The sequence below is a fragment of the Hippopotamus amphibius genome, chromosome 10, assembly GCF_030028045.1.
Source record: "Hippopotamus amphibius kiboko isolate mHipAmp2 chromosome 10, mHipAmp2.hap2, whole genome shotgun sequence".
In the NCBI taxonomy this organism is placed as follows: domain Eukaryota; kingdom Metazoa; phylum Chordata; class Mammalia; order Artiodactyla; family Hippopotamidae; genus Hippopotamus; species Hippopotamus amphibius.
In genome coordinates, this window is record NC_080195.1 from 109,320,150 (window position 1) to 109,342,812 (window position 22,663).

Genomic DNA, 22,663 nt, shown 5'->3' on the forward strand with positions numbered 1-22,663 from the left:
AATTAAGATATACATGTTACCATCATGAGGTGACCAGTATGAGGAGGATTCAGAGAAGACTGAGAGCTTTCCGCTACTCCAGACAGGCGAAGGCGTCCCCTTCTCCTGCCCTGCAAGGAGAAGGCAGATCGGCAAGCATGCCTTCCAAGGAGATGGTCTGGAGTCCGCGTTTTAGAAAGTCCTACTAGTTGGTGGCAAGGAGCAGTTGATGGTCCAGCGCGTTAATAACAGATAAAAACTATTCCATCTTTTTTATGAAGCTCCATCTTGTCAGGGTACATCAACAGCTGATTCTTTGAAACTGTTTAACATGATGTTTACAGAACCCCCGATATACCTGGATAAAGGGTGACAGCTAGATTGGACTGGGCAGCCAATCCGAGCCCGGTGGGCTGTATATGCTGCTGGCCTGTCCACCGAGGCCCCTCAGGTCTCCCAGACTCCGGAATGGAGGAAGCGTTTCACAATACTTTAGTGGGAAACGCCAAAACGTTTTTTAAGTTTTCAAACAAAACAGTTACTAAATGCCCACTATAGTTGAAATATTGGGAAAGGGATACAAAGATTAACAACATATGGTCCTTGCCTTCAAATGATCTTGTATTACAGTTTAATGGGGTAGACAGATATTCACAGAATACAACAGCATCTGCACACTGCTTTACCAAAAAAAAAAAAATTTTTTTTAACCGTCATATAAAAGTAAGCAATCAGGGTTGGAAAACTGAAAGAAAAATTGTAAATCCTATATACATAACATGGTCATCAGTGGAATTTTCCTAGATCAGGGTTGGTAGAATTCCTTTTTTTGGGCATAAAATATCAACTAGTTGTCCTCATAGCATGTTGCTCTTCAGGTGTTTTATGTTCTATAATTTAGGACTTTTAAGATATAGTCTAAGAATTTTATACATGCTGGCCCGTGTGAATATGGAATGTGTCCACAGCTCAGTAGGATGACGACCACCTATCCAGAACCATTACAAATAAGCAGGCTACTGGTTTTACGAAAAACAGCCCAGGGCCAAGTGGAAACTAGTGCCACTCTTTTGCCAACTCCTAGAAACAAAAACGTGGCAGCCTCATACTCTCGTAAATAACTCACAATAAGTTCTGTGCTTTGTGTTTTACTTAAAGGCAGTAACATACACATCTTTTGATAAAAACCCTATTATCAAATTGTGGCAAAATGTTAACCAGTGGTGAAACCAGGTGAAGGCTACATGGGGGTTGTGTACTATTCTTCACCCTTTCTTAGATGAAAAAAATTTTTTTAATAAAAAGTTGAGTAGCAACGAAGGGATTTGCTCCAGAAGCTCTCTCTAAGGCCTCTGCCAGCTCCAACATACACTGCATATTTTTGTTCTGCTGTTAATCCTGGAATCGTCAAAGATACAGCCTTTGTTTAAAAAAAGAAAAGAAAAACCAAACAACCACTAAGAATACCTTCTAGCATTCACATCTTAGTTGCAGCGGCACAACCCTTCATGCTGTCTGCACTAGGGCTGGGTTGCTAAGGTCACTTCAGGCAAGAACACCTCCCTGAGAAACCCGATTTTGATTGTCACAGGCCGGGCCTCCGAAGGCCCAGATCTTGAACAGTCAAAATGCAGGATGTTCTTTCCTGAGCACAAACCCCAGTGCGTTTCATGAAGCTTTTCAGTATACGTGGAATCAGTGTATTAATAACAGCTTATTGGCACTGAATGAAAAACACACAAGTCTTAATCTTAGGTCTTGAATTGGGTCCAGGTTCTACGTAATAGCTGGCTGGAAGGGATACAGCCATAAGCATGCTTGGTGACTGGAGGCTGTGTAGTGAGACCTGAGTTTTGAAACCAGGATTGGTAGCTTAACAAAATTTACTGGTTGTAGAAAAAGTAAACTTGCCTCTAGGGAGGTGAGCTCAGCCGCACCATTCTGACAGCAGCCCCTGGTGGCCAGTTTAGTAAAAAGTGTTGGCTCCGATGCCAAAAGTTCCGACCTTGCCTTAATGAAGGTTGCTGCAAGCAGATAGGCTGTTCTGGGTAACAACTGGGCAGTGAATAGGGAGGAAGCAAAAATCCAAACTAAGGTGCACCTTTGAGTCACATAAATTGCCAAGTCATTGGAGTACCTGCCACTTGCATTAACAATAACAACAACACAACAACAAAAAGGAGTACTGTCTTTTGAAAGTAGGATAAATATGAAAATTTACTTTAAAAGGGCAAGATAATGAGGTAGATAATACTTACCTCGGTTTGAAAGTTACCGCATTCCTTAATTATGTAGAAAACCTTTAAATAGTCAAGGAGCATGGATTCCTACACAAAATAAAACATGTTCTGTCTATTTCCCTACATAGCAGCACCCAGTACACTAATTTCCACGTACCCAATGCTGGGAATTCCTACTGTAATAGCAGAAATTGATCATATGGCAGAAACTTCTAGAAGATGCTATCATTCATTCAGGGCATAAAATAGTCAAGATAGTAAGCGAAGCCTGATTTCCAGTGCCACAGATTCACACCCCTTCACTGGATAAAAATAGAAGAATATTCAGACGCTGACAATCGGCTTCAAAGGCATACAGCCATAGGAAGTAGAAGCCACAAGCCTCAAGCTGACTTCTTCGTAAGGTGCACTCCGTCCTCAGCCATGAGAGAACAATCTGGAAACAATCTGCTGGGCAGCTGCTCTCATCAACAAACTGTTTATTGTAAGAAAGTGGCTGGGTCAAAGGCTAAACATCAACCCGAACCGAAAGCATACGAGCAAAAATCAATACCGTCCCTGCTAAAGAAACCTGGACTTCACAGAAAAGACAGGGCGAGAAACTTATGTTTAGTTCTGAAAGGGCAACAAACTCCCATATCTCAATGTGCAGGGCTGTTTTGCATGTTACTACAAATGGTTACTTGCCACTATTTTCAGAACAGCACCTAAAGTACGGCATTCAAAACATACAGAAATCAACTTTACAGATCACTTCCCCAAAAAAAGTTACAACAATTTATATCTAGTTGCTTCCTTCTTGCATTTGTTTTATAAAAAGACCAACATGCTTATACGCAATGCATGGATAATATAACCCATCTTTAAATAAGTCTGTTTAGTAACTGCTCACTGACTGGGTAAGAGATTATATAAAGGAATTGTTTTATTTTAGGTGTGACAGTGAAATTGCACTGCTTGTGTTTTTAAACAGAGTTCTTATCTTTTAGAGGCACATACTGAAATATTTACAGATGAGAGATCTGATCTGGGATTTGCTTCAAAATAATACAGAAGGGGGAGTGGGTAGGAACAGAAAAAATGAGATTGGCCAGAATGGAAAACTGTGAAGCAGAGTGATGAATACATATGGGGTTCATTACATTATTTTGTTTACTTCTGTTGTATATTTGAAATTTTCTATGAAACATTTCTTTTTACTTATGTGCCGCTTCAACGGCTGCTATGAAAGAAAAAACGTTTTCTTAAATATAAGAAAACTATTAACCTACCAGTGCAAATTCATTAATTCTCTATAAGGATATATATATATATGCACCACCATATTACTAGGTGTCTAACATGGCTTTATTTCATGTCTGAACACTGGAGAAGTAGAAAGAGATGTTTAGTGTGTCCCCACTGCATTCATGCGCCACCAAGCCAGAATCTGGCAGAAACAGTACCACAAGATGGCATTCCACTGCATTATGGAGTATGAGGATATATATGAACTGGTAAGAAAACCAAACTGACATAAGTAATGGGGACCATGTTTTGAAAACAGCCAATTTAGCACACAAACTTTGAAAACATAACTTGTTTGTAAATTTGAGGTTCCTATATATTGCATTGTTAATTCTTCAACTAACAGGACAATTAATTTGAGAAAGAGCCAGAAATAAAATAAAGCAGAAAGCAAAACATTCTTTCATTATGCTTACATTAACTGTGAAAAAGTATCTATCAATGACTTCAGATTGTTCCACTGTAAAAATGAAATGCTGATAAGCACAAATTCTTACAAAAGAATGCATTCAAAGGAACTGCTTTAAAAGTTTAAAAAAAAATCTTCACATCCAATTACTTTGCTGGGACCAACATAAACACTACGGAGCCCTAGCAGGGATGTTAAAGGTCATCTCATCGGCCCTCCCCAGACAGACTAGAGGGGGTTTGGTAATGAGAATTCAGTGTCCTTTAAAAAGCCATCTTCTGTGACAAACTCACTGGGCCAATCTTAGACACCAGACTTAATCCCATCACCACGGAGGGAAAACACTCGCAAAGAGGTGACTCTTCAGAAGTACAGACCTTTGACCTTTAAAGCATTTTATGGGCTGAAAAGCCACAGAAAAACTTAAATCATCACATATCTCAAAGTTGCCTCCGGAAGGCAACAACCTAGAGTAATAATATAGGCAATTCTAGGCACAGGGAGTCTGGACATTCCCCACTCCCCCACCCCCAAAATGAACCATCATTTTGAAATTTATGCAACCACAATGTGATGATTTCTTTTAAAAGATCTATTTCCTTATTTACTGAGATTAAAAACAGGAAGGGGAATTAGTGGTGCCATTATTCAGTTACTCCCTCAAAACTGCTGTGTGTAGGATTCATTTTTCCTCAAAGACAAGAAAACAATTTGTCAAATACTTTCCTACGGCAAAGAAAAAGCAAACCTTTACAAGTATTCTTAGAAGAAAATTCACTTTTAATATTAATTTTTCAAACTTCTGCTTTGCCTACAGAAGGCAAGTAGGTTTAAACTAACAGTTGTTACAGGTTAGGGCTCAGGTAAGACTGGTAGCTAGTGATACAGACTAATGTGTCCATTCAGAACCAGGGGGTCCTGCTGACTGGTGACAGTGGGTGGCACCCCTCCTTTGAAAGAGATTCTACTGGGAATCTGCCTTTAAATCTTGGAGGCGCCGGAGCTCACTAACGCAGTCCTTCTCTTTGCCCATAACCCCTCTCTCCACAGTTGGACATACACACAGGAGACACAACAAAATGATGCTGTAAATCTCCATGTGTCAGTGGGAAAGTACATTTCATTTTTAGCAGAAACATCTGTGTATTACAACCGAAGTCTCTCATCCTCGGGGATACATGGGGAAACAACCTCTCTGCAAGGAAGGTCCCAATCCAGCAATCTTACAGCATTTTATTTTAAAGTTTTAGTGGAAGACTCAAATGCCATTAAAAAATATCAATTAAAACAAATATTCTAAAGACTCTAAATTATTTTCATTTAAGCCATGTTCCTCAGTTGATCTAATGCGGTTTGATTTCTGAGGGAGAGTATCTCCAACAACTAATAAGAACAAAATTATAGTCCACGTGCCAATATTTCTTCCACTAATTATGTTACTAAACCAAAGCCTGAAAACATTTTAAGAAAGAAAAATACTCACAAAGCAAGCAGAGGGATCACGCAGAACTGAATTTCTTAGAAACATGCAGGACCTGGAAAGCTGTGGGTGGCACAGAAGTGCCTGGAAAGATGCACCTACTCATAGGTAGCCACTGTGGGGCTGAAACAGGACCACAGCCAAGAAAACGATCAGCATTCTCTTCTTATCTCCAAGAGAAAGAGACTGACATATGGACAGACAGACTAACCTTGGCCGAGCTTTCACAGGGAAGCCAAAGAAATGCCTCCCTGTACTGACCCAGCCTCCCTGCTGAGATCCGACACAACACCACCACCCTGAACCCGGGTTGTCACTACCTTTCCCGCTCAGGCAGGGGAAACAGAGGATTATACACCATTCGGGTCCACAAACTGTCTTCCAGTTTTGAAACCCTGAAACACTATAAACATTTTCTCAAGACAGCACAATGCTCAGAGCAACATTCTCAGATTAGCAGCATGAATGGAAATAAAATGTGTTCCCAGGCTGTAATTCATATCCTGGAAAACTGAACTAGAACATCTATCAAACAGGATTCGGGTCTCAGACCCCACATTCCCGCGCTGACTGGCAGCTCGGCAGCCGGGAGAGCCACACTCCGATGGCTCTGCTGTGGCCACGGGCCTCCTCGCCGCTGCGCCCACCTCAATCCTGGCTTCGGCTCCACACCTGATCACAAGGGGCCCTTTGATGGTGCCCCCTAACCAGGTACCAGGGTGGGCTTATTCCCTGGGATGTATTTTTAGACTTGGGAGACCAAAATCTGTTCTTAAGAGTGTGGCAAGCCTTCCTAGAGACAGCTTCAATCGACTTCCCCAGGAGGTAACTCCATGATCCTTACCCGCTCACACATGGCAGCTATTAGAGAGCTGGTGTAGGAGACAAAAAGCATTTGGTCCGGGAGGATTTTTTATTCCAAAAGAGCCTGTTTCCCATCCACAAATCTGTGACTGCATAAAGCAGCGGATATAAATAGTTCTGAGGAAATAAAACCACCCTCTCTCAACAGGGCACTCGCTCTCCCCAGAAGGAAAGTGCGGAGAAGATGCTCCCCCCGACCCACTATCTCTTCCCCGGGTCAGCCAGCAAGACGGCACCACAGAGAAAACTCAAACTGTGACAACACCAATTAAAAGCAGAGAGCCACCAAAGCTGTGTCTGTCTGCATTTCCCACGGTGCGTTATCAATCTCTGCCTTGACTGTAGCCAGAAGTATACACCCCAGAGTCACTTTGAAACTTGCTTGTAAAAACAAGATTCAAGTAAAAATACAGCACATACAGTAGCTGAAAAGCTTCTCCCCCCCCCCCCAAAAAAAATGGAATAACATGAAGGCAGCTAAGAAAAACATCCCAAGTATTATTTCTTTTGCATTTCAACGTCAAACTCATCATGTCACCTTTGCCGTAGGTATTGTGTTAGATAATAGGAAGTCGACTAAAATGAACAAAAAAATTCTAGTTTAGGTGAAGGGCAAAGGAAGAAAGAAAGGAGAGAGAGAGAGGTATATGAAAGACCCTTAAAAACCTTCATAGCTGTAAAAGCTTTTAAACATTTGCTTTAATCTGCCAGCTGCTCTTTAGCTGGTGCCGTATTGTAAAACAGCCGCCACGACACCGCGTCAGCCACATGTCAAAAGCTATTCAGGGTGCACCTGGAATTCTGAGTTTCTCTCTAATTTGGATCTCTAAAAATTGTTTTTTAAGCTGTATTTTAAGAGGAACACTAGAAGTCTCCCTCTCACTGTACATTCAGAACTAGGATTAAAGATGGAGGGAAGGAGGGTTCCGTGCCAAATAACTATGCTTAAAACAAATGGAAAGCAAAGGTTTCTTTCCCTTAATTGGAGAAGTCTAATTAACTCAGAGAAATACACAAGACCCCTCACTGCTCCACAATCCCGTGTGCTCCTCTGAGGGGCAAGGACCCCTCCCTGCCCTCCTCCGACTGGTGGGGCCACTTGACACTCAGATGAGATCCTGATACCTGGGAAGGCCCTGGGTTAACTGTAAAGGACGGAGCAAGATAAGAAATCGTCTCCTGCTTTCCAGAAACTTCTCAAGGAATGCCTCACACTTGGGAGGTGCTCAGGTGTTTGATAAATGAAGTGGTCAGCTAGAGAAGAAGGGGTAAGTACCATGTGGCATGACTTAGTCTAAGTTTCTTCATAAAGCAACCAGCATTGAAAAAGTCATTCCCTAGGTGGAAGGGACAATACAGGCTTTTTTGACAAGTAACACAACTATCCTTATCAACAATATCTGTTTGGGGCAGGAGGAGGGAAAAAGTTCACAACAAATAATCTGGGCTTGGATCAAAATGAAATGTTACACTAGCTTTTGGTTTTAAGCCCACACGACCCACCCCACAACTCCACACCTCCACAATTACAAACACAACATGGTGACTTTGGCCCACTGCCTTTAATAACAAGCCCAGTTGTCACTTCTTGCTACGGTTCCATCTTGACCCCGAGGCAAAGGAACCACACACCCTCTGGCAGGATTCCTGCCAGTGTCCTGCCTGCTTCTGATGCTCAGGTCGCCTGCATGCCACTAGCTACGAGCACCCAAAAGAATCCCAGCTTTATTGTTTCAGAAAGAACCCTGTGCTCCCCAGACCCGAGCAGAGCTGTCCCGGGAGAAGAGGACAGGCCAAGTCCTCCCCGGCTGCCGACCTCTGTAGAGGGCTGTGCAGTCCCACCCTCCTCCCGCGCTCTCTCCTTCTCCTCTTCCTCCTCTCTTCATCCAGGGGTGGGTGGAAAGGGACCCACTGGCAGTGGGTGGGGTGGCGCAGGGCCTCAGCTCTGTCCCAGCCTGTCCAGATCAACCAGCTGCCCCTCTCGGCACAAACCTGTGACTCCAATGCACACCCTCCTTCTTTCTGCTGTCTCCCTGGCAGAGATAAAAATAGCAATAGAGCCTGGAGAGGGTGAGTTTCTGGACCAACTGGACTTTAGGTTCTGCCAGGGAAAGAACTGTGGCTTTTCGATAAAATCAGCGTCACTCATAAACACGTTGGTGTCCCCCACAGGGAAGGGGTGTCCTTGCTAACTTCCGGTCACCACCAGTGGTGGGAGGGTGTGGTGGCCGCCCAGCAATCCCGCACCACAGACCCTGGGGCCTCCGTGTGGCTCTTGAGTCTCTGTCTCTAGCTACACCTTCAGAAAGGAAGTTGTATCTGTTTGAAAGCGCTCACCACATAGATGTCGGTATGTGGTCTCCTTTGAGATGTGTGGTCCCCTTTGAGAAATGGTTCAAAATAGCTTCATAGTCAAGAAACTGCTGGGCTTCCCTGGTGGCGCAGTGGTTAAGAATCCGCCTGCTATTGCAGGGGACACGGGTTCAAGCCCTGCTCCAGGAAGATCCCACATGCCGCAGAGCAACTGAGCCCGTGCGCTGCAACTACTGAGCCCACATGCCACAACTACTGAAGCCCTCGTGCCTAGAGCCTGTGTGCTCTGCAACAAGAGCAGCCACCACGATGAGAAGCCCACGCACAACAACAAAGAGCAATCAAGACCCAATGCAACCGATTAATTAATTAATTAATTAATTAATTTTAAAAAAGAAAGCGCTACGTCCAAGCAGGGGTGGAGACACAAATTAGGAATGACCACCAGTAGCACCTTCCAGCCGTGGGAGCGAATGGACAGCTGAGGCCCTGAGACATACACACGCCAGCCTGAGGGTTTAAAATTAAACCTCAGAGTCGTAGCCAGGGTAAAGTCATTTACTAACAAAGCCAACCCTTTTAAAATATTAAATAAAATATCTATACAGATATAACATTCAAGGTTTGACCATTTATGAGTTGTTTTCAAAGGCCAGTGACATACAGTAATTTTTTTTAACTTCTAATAACTGGTTTTGCTCATTATAAAAATAATACATGTTCATAATAGAATATTTGGAAAATATAAAGAAGTTTTCTAAAATTTAATAAATCACCATTAAGTCCACCACCCAGAACTATATCCCCATATATACTATATTTCCTTCCAGTCTTTTTTTCGATGGACATATGCACGTGGTGTACACGTGCTTATGTGTTTCATGGTTTACAACATATTGTCATTTTGCAGGAGGCCTGGATTTCAATCCTGCCCCTGGGAGATCTGATTAAATGGGAAGACCAGGGTAAGAAGTCCAGCTGGGCCACCCAGAGCCTGCACCTCAGCGGAGCTGTGCTTCCCTGTGCTGTCATGCATGGTGACACTCATGACGTCATACGTGACTGGATTTTATACCGGAAATCACATACTCCTGTGGTGTCTGGGTGTCCATGGAGGTCTCAGAAACACACCTCCAGCAAATGCCAAGGGTCGGTGGTGCTGCGGGTGAGTGTTTTTTCCTACGTGGATCACGTGGTATTTTTTTCCATTTCTATCACTGTAACATGGAAGCACATAGGTGCCTCATAAATCTTCTGTGCTATTTGTTATACAGTGCGCGTGTCCAGGCACCAAACTGTATAAACACAGCTGGTACGCAGTAAAACTATTTAGATAACTAGTGTGTTTATTTTGTTCTTTCACAGTCCATCCTATAATAGTACCTGGTACACAGTAAATGTTTAATGAAAGATGAGTATTATTAACTGTGACTTTGAAATAATTTCTACAGGCCCAAAAGAAAGTGCCACCAATATAATGGAAAACTACTGAATTATACTATGCAAAACTGCTGTAGAGAGGGAAAAAAAAGCAGATCTCTGAAGAACTGCTTCATAGCTCTAGGACGCCTGCTCACCAGGCAGCGCGGCTCAGCAGCGACATCATGTGGTGAGAGATCTGATTCCCAACAGCAGAGAGTATTTTACAGGAAGCAGGAAGCCACGACAGCCAGCACAGGCCTCTAATCCAAAGGGCCGGTGAGAAACCTAAGGATGGGCCGGGTGTAACCGATGCCAGCATCCTCTCCCTGTAACTTAATTCCATGGGGAGCAATGAGGTCTATTAAGAAGGCTCAGAAAGGAAATTGAGCCACCCACACAATGACTAGAAGGTGTTCTGAAATGTGTCCACTTCAGCAACAGAAGAGGAGCTGGAGGACTCGCCTGGCTGCCTCCGGAAAGACCATCGCAGTCGGTGAGTGGCCACCTTCACATTCATCTGCACAATAATCCTTCAGAGAACTTGTATTCCAAGAAAATATACTTTAAAACCCTGAATTCTTGCATTTACGTCTACAGCAGGTTCAGGGTCTTCTAGGAGGGCAAGACAGAGCTGGACTTCTAAGAAGTGAGGATACACATGTAAAAATCATACGCTCACTCACACACTCAGCTCCTTGGGCTCCCGAAGTAAAGCGGAATTCAGAGAGAAGCAGGTGGGGGGGGAAAGGAGTCCACAGGATAGACACCCAGGATCGACCAGACCAAAGCGGAGGACCCGAAATGAGACGTGAACATTTCTCAAAATTATTCTTTTCTGAAGTTACTATATAATAAAGGGCTTGGTTGGCTTAGGGTCTGTGTGGAGTGTTTGTGTATGTGTATGTAGAACAAATATTCGCTTTAATATTGTTCAAGCTTTGCACTCCCTCCCGTGATTTGTGAATAGGGGTTATCAATCAATAGGAGAAAATGTATCCTCCCACCCCCAAAGAGTTCAAAGAACCAGAAGGACAAAGATATGAAGCATCTACTATATACTGTTATATACACAATACACAATACAAAGCCTTAGGCATTTCAGGTTATGCCCATCCTAAAGAAGACACAGGAAAAGCCTAGACTTCCAAACCGCCGCTCACAGGAGAATAACACGAGAGCAGGTCACTCTTTCCTCTCCATTGCTAAGGCCCAAGTCCAGGAGAGTCAGAAAAACTCACAGGAAAGGTCAAAGAGCGCTATCGGGGCAAGGCTGGGTCTAGGTCACTCCCTGACCTCGGAGCAGGCAAGACCCCTCACACTTCCAAGCCTCAGCCCTCCACGCTCAGGAAAGAGGGAGAGGGAAGGTGTAGGAGAGTGACAGCCGCATCCCCTAGGGACCAGAAACCCTCACCCTCAAGGCTCTGCCCCTTCCCTCCAAGGTGGGAGGTCTATAGATGGCTCACCTATAAGACATGAAGCTCTGGGGACTGGCTTTATTGTGATACTTTTTTATAAATCACGAGACAGAGCTGGTGCTTCTCCTTTTATTAACCTAACACATAAAACAGAGATAAATGATGTGGAGCTTTAGGACCTGAGATGAAGGTGTAAACAAAAGTCACACCATTAATTCCCAAGAGCACCCATTAAGAATAGGGCAGACTGCCTAAAACTGTATAATGAAAATGCAATGAACGTAAAAAAAAAAAAATCATCCATTGCTATAGTTTTAATTTTTTAAATTAAAAACATCACTTTGTCTTTTTAAACTAGGCACCAGGCACTTATTAGGCACATTATACACTTTTAACTTATTCAATCTCCCAACAACAACAACATAATAATAATAATTGCACTAAGGTTTAAATAATACAATTTACACAGAACTTCCACATATATGATTTCACCTAGTCCTCAAATAATCCTTTATGGTATCCTAATCCTATGCTCTCAGATTTTATATCTGTCTCCTCCAAATGACATTCCCACCCAGAGAGCTCATAGCTCTAGTCTCTCTCTTACTAGTCTAGTAAGTTTGCCAAGAGCATTCCTTGTGGTCCAGTGGTTAGTGACTAGGCACTTTCACTGCGGAGGGCCCAGGTTCAATCCCCAGTCAGGGAACTAAGATCCCACAAGCTGCACTGCAGAGCGGGGAGAGAGAGAGAGCACGAGCAAGCAAGAGAGAGAGAGAGAGGAGAGAGAGAGAGAGAATTCCTCCTCTTTTAAAAATGTCGGCATGGAGGGTATAATTTGTTCTTTTCAAGGGAAAGCAAGTAAGTTTGGTGTTTACAGTCACCTGGACTATTAGGTAGGTATTTGTTGAAACTACACAGTTATGTTATTAAACTTACTGACAACTTGGCAAAGCAAAGAGATTATCAAGAAGACACACCTGGAGAATCTGGCAACCTACCCAACCAGGTAACACCCACAGGCGTCAAACGCAGACAAAAGGCCAGGAAAATTCCTGAATACATTCCCAACGCCATGGCAGTTTCCTTTTAGACAAAACTAAGGCATAAACTGAAACCCAGAGCGCCTTTTGCCACAAGATGGCAGACTTCAGCACAGAAGAAACCCAAGTTGTGATTTTCCCATCCAAAGATTCACTGAGAAAGGCCCAAATCAAAACAAAGGCTTTTAATCCCAACTGAATAAACTGTGGTCTCCAAGTACACTCTTGACACATAAAGTGTGTCCCGCTCAAGTGGAAAGGGCCATAACTTTGAGACTTAACACCCTCTGGACTCCGGTGTTCTTCTCTCCCTCCCTTACATAAAACACCGAAAACATCAGTTATACTTGGATAACTGGTTTCCAAACAAGATGGTTTCCAAACCTAAAGTCAAAATAGACATAGCACATCAAAACAGGAATCAAAACTGAAACCCACTGCCACACAACGACTGAGGGACCATTCTGAAGAGGGGCACCCGAGGGGTCTCTTCCCAGCACACACGCACCTCAGCCGACAGCAAGTAAAGAGGCGTTAAGGCAGGAATCTGTTTTGCGTCGCAGCTTAGGCCAAGCGTCGTCAGGATCTCCTTAAGGACTTCATATCTTCTAAAATTGCTTGATTTGAGAAGGTTAAAATCCTCTTGCGTTTGCACTACTGGAGAGCTGGGAGGTAGTTCCAAGTGCACCTGAGGGGGAAAGATACCACTTCATAAATCGGAGGCTCTTAGTGACATAAAGAAAAACAGCGTCTTTACTAGTTTTTCCGAAAACTTAGTCTCTACCATGCATTCTTACGTGAGCACGTGACAGTCCAGAGGTTACCTCTTATAGGTGGCAGGAATCAAATGAGCAAAGTTCTGTCCCCACCCGGGCCCAGGGAGAGGGGGGGCCAGCATGGTTCATGGCCCATGTACTCCCTGGGCTGAGTGAGCACATAAAAGACCCAAGGAACATACCCAAGCCACTGTCACACGCGAGAGATGCCCAGGAGGAAAAGGAGAGCGCCGCCCGCCCCCCTCCAAAGCAGGTCTCCGGATTCCAGGAGGTGAGGGGAGCACAGCCATTGATACTGCGTGCGGAGTGCTATTATTGGTTTCAAGATTAGGGGTAAAATAGCTAAGAGACACCTGACATTCCGTGGCAGGTGACAAAGAGCCTCCTTCAAGAATCCACATGGGAAGGCAAGCCCAGGAGAGGAAGTTCTTAAAAATGTACATCTCTTCTTCTTATATAAAGCAATTTAAAAGAATTGATTGGGCTTCCCTGGTGGTGCAGTGGTTAAGAATCCGCCCGCCAATGCAGGGGACACAGGTTCTATTCCTGGTCCAGGGAAGATACCACCTACCTCAGAGCAACTAAGCCCATGCACCACAACTATTGAGCCCAAGTGCTGCAACTACTGAAGCCCACACGCCCAAAGTCCATGCTCCACAATGAGAAGCCACCGCAATGAGGAGCCCACGCACCACCATGAAGAGTAGCCACAACTAGAGAAAGCCCGTGTGCAGCAATGAAGACCCAACACAGCCAATAAATTAATTGATCAATTAATTAATTAGGTGCTTCTATGATGGAATCTAATCTGCGGGCCACACTCACCCTCCTGGTCCTCTGTGGTATCTGACCTCTGGCTGTACTGCTGTTACCATAGCGATGGGCCCATTTCTGTAACTTGGCTTCATCTAAAATTAAGGCATTTAGACGAGACCTAAAGCCAGAGCTAAAAATGTCTCCAGTCACAAACAGGGGGGTGGCTACTAGCATCTAGCAGGCAGTGCCGCTAATGACCCCACAATAAAGAAGGAACCGGTCCAAAATGTCAACGGTGCCATGGTCAAGAAACTCCGCTATAATTGAACCTGGTGTACCCCCAAAAAAATAATAAAATAAAATAAAATAAAAAAGAAACTCCGCTATAAAAGAACTGCTTCTGCCTTGTGCTAAGCTAAATAAGGACACAAAATACTTCAAATCCATTTCACAGGCTCTATTTGGAGAACTCATGCCAAACTCCTGGTCCATTTGATAATCGCATGTCAGCATTAATCCACAGCCTTTAACCTTCCCTGCACATCTGATCCGTAGAGCAGTCCACCAAAATTCCCTTTTTCTGTATGACAATGAATGCCTAAGGTCCCAGTACCAGCTCCCAGGCCGTGAGACCACCACCTACTGTGCAGCTGTGGTTTGCCCTTGAAGTCCTCCTCTTACTGGGTTACATCACTGCCCCATTTATTACAAAGATGAAGACTATGAAATTGAACAGGGCAAGAGGAAACTAACCAGCCTGTGCTAATATTTACTGGTTGATCTCGGCGGTGAGGTATGGTAGTGGCACAGGCCTGAGGAGAAAACAGTGACCCTGTCACACAGAGACTGGAAGTCATTTAAAATCAAAAATGACATTCTAATCCCCTGAATCTGATTTTTGAAGCTGCATCATATTGCCTTTTTTCCTAGGGCAAGGCATGCAGTATCAAATTTTATGACAGTAATGGGGTCAATTTAAAGGGTGCAGCAAGCAGATTTGCTATGTAACTCGGAGAAATGGATCGCAACAGTGCCGAATCAATTTTCTAGTACACGTCTGTGCACGGGGGTGGTAAAATTCACTGCTCAAAGCTGAAATACGGCTCTAGGAAGTCGGGTTTTTAAGTGGATTTTCTGAGAATGTGCAGTTACTATAGTTACCATATGTGCAGACAAAAAGATAAGAAGAGCATTCATTAGGCCACTCATTCATGTGGTTGGCAGCCCACATGAAACCTGCTTGCGCTGTACACGTTCATCTGCCCTGGTGTCCAGATTTCTCAGTTATATGCATTTGTGTCTGAGTATCATCTTAAGAACAAATGAGTGGCTTTACAATAGTAAAGAAACAAATCTATGCCCACTTAAAGAATGTTTGGTCAGAAAACCCAAGAGACTTATTTCTAGGAGGGCTGGAAAGACGCAGAGCATACAAAATAAAAAGAAACCACTCCAGGAAAAAAAAAAAGGGAACAATTCTCTAACTCAATAAAAAGATCCCTACAATAAAACAAAAACTGTTATGCTCATTCTAGGTACCATTTGGGGCAAAATATCCACATCTACTTAATTTTCTCATCAGATCATCAGAGACTTCTCTGGTGGTCCAGTGGTTAAGACTCTGCGCTTCCTTTGCAGGGGGGCACAGCAACTTCGATCCCTGGTCAGGGAACTAAGATCCCACATGCCGTGGGGTGCAGCCAAAAAAATAAAATAATAATAATCATTAGATCATCAGATGCTTAAGGATGAGTGTTCATCTAAACTCTAACAAAAACTTTTGCCCAAAGGCAATTTGTAGTAAATGATCAAGAATTCTTAAGTAGTCTATCCTGCTACCATTTGCTTAAACAAACAAACAAAAAGCTTAAAGAAAAAAGGTGAGGGGAAAACAAACAAAAAAAAACAGTACAAAGGGGAAACTGGAACGAAGTGAGAAAGCAGCATTGATGGATATACACTACCAAATGTAAAACAGATAGCTAGTGGGAAGCTACTGCATAACACAGGGAGATCAACTCAATGATGGGTGATGACTTAGAGGGCTGGGACGGGGAGGGCAGGCAGGAGTCACAGGAGGGAGGGGATATGGGGACATACGTATAAATACAGCGGATTCACTTTGCTGTACAGCAGAAACTGGCGCAACAGTGTAAAGCAATTATACTCCAATAAAGGGCTTGAAAAAAATAAAACAAACAAACAAACAAACAGCAGATGAACCAAAGGAGCCCCCTTAGGACTAGAAGGGAAGTTAACAAGCAACATTTTCCTTTTATCTCTGTTTCCATGTTTTCTTACCTGTGTATTAATTTGCCATAAATCTAAATTGCTTCAATATTCTCTTACTTGAAATTGTTCTTAGCACTTAGATGTTAAGACTGACAAATCATAAAGGAATAGAGAATTTGAAGGTGTTTTCAACCCTCACTACCCCAGCATTGGTGAGCAGTCACAGAAACCCCTGACATATGTTAACGTGATAGATAGTTACTAACCTTTGGCATCACCACCTCAGGGCACTCAATTCCCTACATTAAATAACGGTTTAATTATATTAACTAGAGTGTGCTTTGAGGCAAGAGAGTGGACTGATGGATTTTAGGAAGAGTATTACTAATACATAGATCAAGACAAGAAGGAAGTTTTGGCTAATTCTTGGTTAACCAGCAATCTTTAATTGGAGTTAACACCTGCCTCGTTCCTCCATCACAAGTATTTTGGAAAAGCAGGACAGTTACAAGAAAGCCCACAGCTCAACCTGCTACTCACCATCAGCAAAAATCCACAGTCTAAAGTCAGAAGTACCCCCCAGCACACAGACTCTCCACCCTTTCAAAACACAGCCTTCAAGAGTGTATCACAGGGCTTCTCTGGTGGCACAGTGGTTAAGAATCCGCCTGCTAATGCAGGGGACAGGTTTTCAAGCACGGGTCCAGGAAGATCCCACATGCCGCGGAGCAACTAAGCCCATGCGCCATAATTCTTTTTTTAAAAAAAAGCACGTATCCCATCAAAGAGACCCAAAGATGGATGCCGGCCTCCATACCTGGCAAAGAACAGCTTCTCCTCCACGTGTTCCGAAAGGCACTTGCACAATCAGCCTGTCCTCGTCCTCACTGTCCAGGTGGCCCTGGAGCTTGTCCGGGCCAAGCGGCTTCCTGGGGCCGCCCTCATAAATGCAGCCGCTGCCCAGGACGTTAAGCCTCACCAGGCTCTGGTCAGCATTGCGGAAAACCAAGCTCTGGACCGTGTCCTGCAGCTCGGCCTTGCTGGCCACGTGGAAGCCAGCAAGCGTGAAGGACGAAGACAGCCCCAGCACCTTCCCTCCCTGAGAAATATAGGCCATGAACTTCCGGGACAGGTCCTCCGGGATGGACTCCCTGGCGGCAATGACCAGCAACAGGCAGTTGTCGGACCATGGGTCCCTGAGAGCACTTTCCAGCGGCAGGTGGTAGAGAACATAACAGTCGGTGTCCACGCAGTCGGCCAGAGCCAACTGGACCTCCTGGAGCCGGCCCAGGGCGTGCTGGGAGTCGGAGCCCACATACAGAAGGATGTTGGGTGCCTTTCCCGTGACATTGACCCTCCTCTGTTCTTTATCAGGACAGAGGTCATCAGAGGTACCCTCCAGACCGCTGCTGAAATCATAGGGAAGATCTGGAATGTTCTCTGCAGAGGCAAACTTGACGGATTCGATGGTGCTGTTCTCAAGCTCCAAACACTCGTGGCAGCTAGACAGATGGAGGTGACAGTGCTCAACGGAGCCCACGCCTCTGTCGCTCTCCCCAGCAGGCTCACCCCCAAGCGTGGGCACAGAACCCAGGCCCTGGGGGTCCTCTCTGCCAGCGTGCTCCATTGCCTCCGGCTCGGGCTTGCTCACAACAGAAGATTCGGGGTCGGGCCGTAGGAGCTGGGCAGGCGAGTCTGAGGCCTGATCCTTAAGTTCCTTCAGAGCCGAGTCCTGCAAGTAGATGGCTAACGAACAGAAGAAACCATCCATCAACCCTCCTGTTTCTCAGGCGGCTCAGCTCAGGGCACTCTCTGTGCTGCAGGACCTACATTCCAGGGCAGCCCGCATCCCCCCCACCAGCTCTGCGGCCTCCTTGGGAACAACGTAACCGCTCCTACCTGTTGGAGGGTGCCCCTGGCGATCCCAAGTGAAATAGAGTCTGAACACCCTTCCCATGCATAAAGGAAAGCCTCGGACTCCCTTAGGACTGGTGAAGAAAGTGAGAGTCACAGAGGTGATTGTCCACTTGCTTATAGATTCAATTTTGTCAGTGTCAATCTCCTATGTGATAACAAAACTCAGAAACAAGGCACATAGCACACCCCAAGCACACCCCAAAAAAAAAGCTGCTCTCAGGACACTTCACAGGACCAACTGGGGAGAAGGGTCTTGCTGGTATCTTGATCCAGGACTGGAATATAAGTTTACAATCACTGATTCAAAAAAACATTTACTGAGTACTTGCTAAATGTCTGACATGGTATTAGGCATGTGCACATGGCCAATGGGGAAATGAAGTGATTCGCACAGATTTCCAGAGCTGGTGACATTCATTTGCTCAAGATACAAATGAAGAATTTCTTGTAAATCAGTTATACTTCAATAAAATAAAATTTTAAAAATATGTGTGTATACATAAAAAAAGAAGACTTACATGGACACAAAAAGCCTACTTTTAATCCTAATTAAGGAAGAGCATTTTGCGTGCTTCCTGAAAAAAGACGTGTCCCAAAATGTTGTAGTATGTATGTTTTAAGTAAAAAACCGTTAGATTTAGAACTCTGTAGTAACACTGGCTATGCTTTCCATTCAATTGAACTATGGTCTAGAAACTAGTTACACTGTATTAGATTGTGTAAAATAAATATTACACGGGTTCTAAATCTGCGTGCCATCTCCGTGACAACACAATTAAGGGAAATCCTTGGTTAAGAATTTGAAAAGCACTAATGACATAGTCAGGGATAAGCACCTAAAAACAAACAAAAAAACAAAAAAACAAAACCCTGACACATGTATGAATGTTACACTATTATGGTTCTATCCAAACTGCTGGCTGAACTAAGCTGCAAATAAGCATTGCCCTTAAGTCATACCAAACAGAAATGCTCAACAGCCCTTAAGCTGGTAATTATGGCATCTCCTAAAAAAAAATCTCCTAAAGTGACTTACAAACAATCTTTTGGGGTATCAGTCCATTAGTCATCTGGAGTCTATCTTCCAGGAATGCCACCCCTAGCTTGCTGAAGTCATCCACACTTGCTTTGGCAATTAGTTGATAAGGATCCCCAGGTCTGCAAGCTAATGGCAAACAACAGTCCGACCACTTCACAATCTGAGAAAAAAGTGAGTGAGGGAAGAGGAAGAAAGACAAGTTGAGATTTTTCTTCTCTAAAATAACCAGACACTTTACTTTTCCCCTTTAGCTCCCACCACTACATAACAGTCAAACACAATGAATTACTGGATGTTATATTTTAACATCAAAGTTGTCCTGGCTCAAACATTCTCATTTCTACCTGATAACAGGGCTTACAAAGCACTAGATGTAACTCTCTCATTTAAAAGTAATTGAAGCCTTAACTGCTTTTCAAGGGACTGAAAATGGAAAGGGCCATTCCCCAGATACTAAAAAAATATAAACTTGCCCTTCAGTAACAGGAAATAGGAGAAAACAACAAGCCCACAGTATCCAATGATTGATTCATGGCTATTCATTCAACCACAGTATCCATGATGTAATCTATACGCCAGCTTTTCTCAAAAGGGGGCCCAAGACCCACTGCAACAGAACTCCCTGGGAGCACATTAAAATTCATGTTCCTGGACACTACTCTCTGTCTGGTGCTTCAGACTTTCTGGAGTGGAAGCCCAGGAAGCAGAAGTTTAAACATGCTTCCCATTGATTCCTGAGTATGAGAGCAACCGTCTCCAGAGAGCTCCTGCCTGTCGCAGTTCCCATTTCCACCACAAGGGGGACAGCAAAAATGAGAGCAGACAAAGCTCAGTCCTTTAAGCCTTCCAGTGTTTATGAAAGAATTGGAAACTGGGACAAGGAGGGGAGCTCCTTGGGGTTAGAAGCCTGGCTCTGGAGTCTGAGGCCTGGGTGTGGGTCAAACTCAGCTAATCGTCGCGGTGTGTCCTAAGGCAAGTCTCAGAACCTCTCAAGTCTCAGCTTCATTTCATAAAACAGGAATAATGAGAGTACCCATCATCTTATAGCTGTGTCAATGAGATTAAAGAGTTTACCTAATACCCCCAGTAGAAAGCTTGGGACAGAAAATGTGTTCAATTAATGGAAGCTGCTATTATTAGATATTATGAATCTGGCTTTAAAAGCAATATTGAATTATAGTGGTCCTTTTCCAAGATGCCATGAATAATTTCCCTTCTTCCCAAACTCTTCTCAGGGATTTCCTGCCTCAAATTTCATAATCAGAGATATATACTTTTGAAGGCTAGGCTTTTAGAACTAACTCTTGCTGAAAACAATTTTTAAATGCTGGATAAATAAATAAAACATTGATTAAAAGCACTGAAGGGGGACCTCCCTGGTGGCGCAGTGGTTAAGAATCCACCTGCCAATGCAGGGGACACGGGTTTGAGCCCTGGTCCGGGAAGATCCCACATGCTGCGGAGCAACTAAGTCCGTGTGCCACAACTACTGGGCCTGCACTTTAGAACTTGCAAGCCACAACTATTGAGCCTGAGTGCCACAACTACTGAAGCCCGTGGACCCAGAGTCTTGTGCTCCACAACAAGAGAAGCTACTGCAATGAAAAGCCCACGCACTGCAATGGAAGAGTAGCCGCTGCTCTCCACAACTAGAGAAAAGCCCGCGTGCAGCAATGAAGACCCCACCCCCACCCTGCGCACAGCAACAAAGACCCAATGCAACCTAAATAAATAAATAAATCTATTTATTTAAAAAATTTTCTTTTTTTTTCTTTAGGAACTTCTATTGAGATACAATTGTCATACAATAAACTGCACATATTTAGTGTACAATTTGATATTTTTTTCTTATTATAATGTATATATGGCAATCCCAGTCTTCCAATTCATAACCCTCCCCCAACCCCCGCTCTCCCCATTTGGTGTCCATATGTTTGTTCTCTACATCTGTGTCTCTATTTCTGCCTTGCAAACTGGTTGATTTGTACCATTTTTCTATATTCCACATATATGTGTTAATATACACTATTTGTTTTTCTCTTTCTGACTCACTTCACTCTGTATGACAGTCTCTAGGTCCATCCACGTCTCTACAAATGGCCCAATTTTGTTCCTTTTTACAGCTGAGTAATATTCCATTGTATATAAACACTGAATAGACAATAGTGGCAATAGCACTTGAAAAGATGCTCAACATCATTCATCATTTGGGAAAATGCAAATCAAAACCACAATGAGATACTGCATCCTCTACTAGGATGGCTATAATCAAAAAGATGAACAATAGGGAATTCCCTGGTGGTCCAGTGGTTAGGACTCTGTGCTACTGAAACTTACCAAATGGGTTCACTCCATGGTCAGGGAACTAATATCCCGAATGCTGGGATAGAAAAAAAGATTAGATAGATAGATAGATAGATAGATAGATAGATAGATAGATAGAAAATAGAAGGAAAAAAAGAAAAAGAAAAAAGGGGAAAAAAGAAAAAAAGATGGACAATAACGAATATTGAGGATGTCTAGAAATCAGAACTCTAACACACTGCTGGTAGAAATGTACAATGGGGCACCCTTCCTAGAAAAGAGTTCATAAGTTCCTCAAAAAGTTAAACATGGAGTTTCCAAATGACCCAGAAATTCCACTCCTAAGAGAACTAAAAACATACCTCTACACACAAAACAAATATTCACAGCAGCATTATTCATAATAGCCAAAGAGTAGAAATACCCCAAATGTCCATCAACAGTTAAATGGATAAATAAAACATATATATCCATACGATGGGACCTTATTTAGCCACGAAAGGGAATGAAGTACTGATACATGTTACAGTGCAGATGAATCTTGAATACATTATGCTAAGTCTAGGAAGCCAATAACGAAAGGTCACATATAATTCTATTTATATGAAATATTCAAAACAGACAAATCTAGAGTTAAAAGTAGATTAAGTGGTTGCCAGGGACAGGACCACTGGAGAGTGCTGATGGGTACTCTTTTGTTTCTTTTTGGAGGTGATGAAAATATTCTGGAATTAGTGGTGATGACTGCACAACTACTGAATTGTAGTAACTATACACTTTAAAAGGATTAAGTTCATGGTATGTGAATTAGAAAAGAAGAAGAAAAAAAGTCTGGAGTCCTGCAAGGTTCAACCCTACCCCACAAAATCTTTATTCCTTAGTATTTCATTTCTCTCCTTAAGGAGAATTCAAATTTCTTTTTTTTCCTTAGGGAAACAACAATTTAAAAGTTGAGAGACACTGTCTTAGAGGGACAAATAATAAACCCAAGTGTTTATGGTCAAAATGTTGAACTCTACTAATATTTGCAGAAAGAGAAACCTCAGAATTTTCTTTTAGCTCTACATGTAGCCTTTCCTCCCTTTTACCACCTACTTCTCCCACCTCCTCCCAGACACCCAGCCAGAAAGAGAAGATTCGTCTGTAGGGGCAGGCCTGACCAATTGCTTCAGTAGAGTTCTGCATTTCAA

General features: G+C 43.4%; 1 protein-coding gene across 2 annotated transcripts in view; it reads right to left on the reverse strand.

Annotated features, from left to right (window-relative positions):
* HLCS (holocarboxylase synthetase) overlaps window positions 1–22,663 on the reverse strand; it is a 177,689-nt gene that overhangs the window by 142,043 nt on the left and 12,983 nt on the right. For both annotated transcript variants that reach the window (XM_057696870.1, XM_057696871.1), the window contains exons 3-5: window positions 19,167–19,329; window positions 17,031–17,959; window positions 12,958–13,137 (exon numbers count right to left, since the gene is read on the reverse strand). In XM_057696870.1, the coding sequence (XP_057552853.1) occupies window positions 12,958–13,137; window positions 17,031–17,959; window positions 19,167–19,329 (1,272 nt within the window). The remainder of the gene's footprint in view (window positions 1–12,957; window positions 13,138–17,030; window positions 17,960–19,166; window positions 19,330–22,663) is intronic.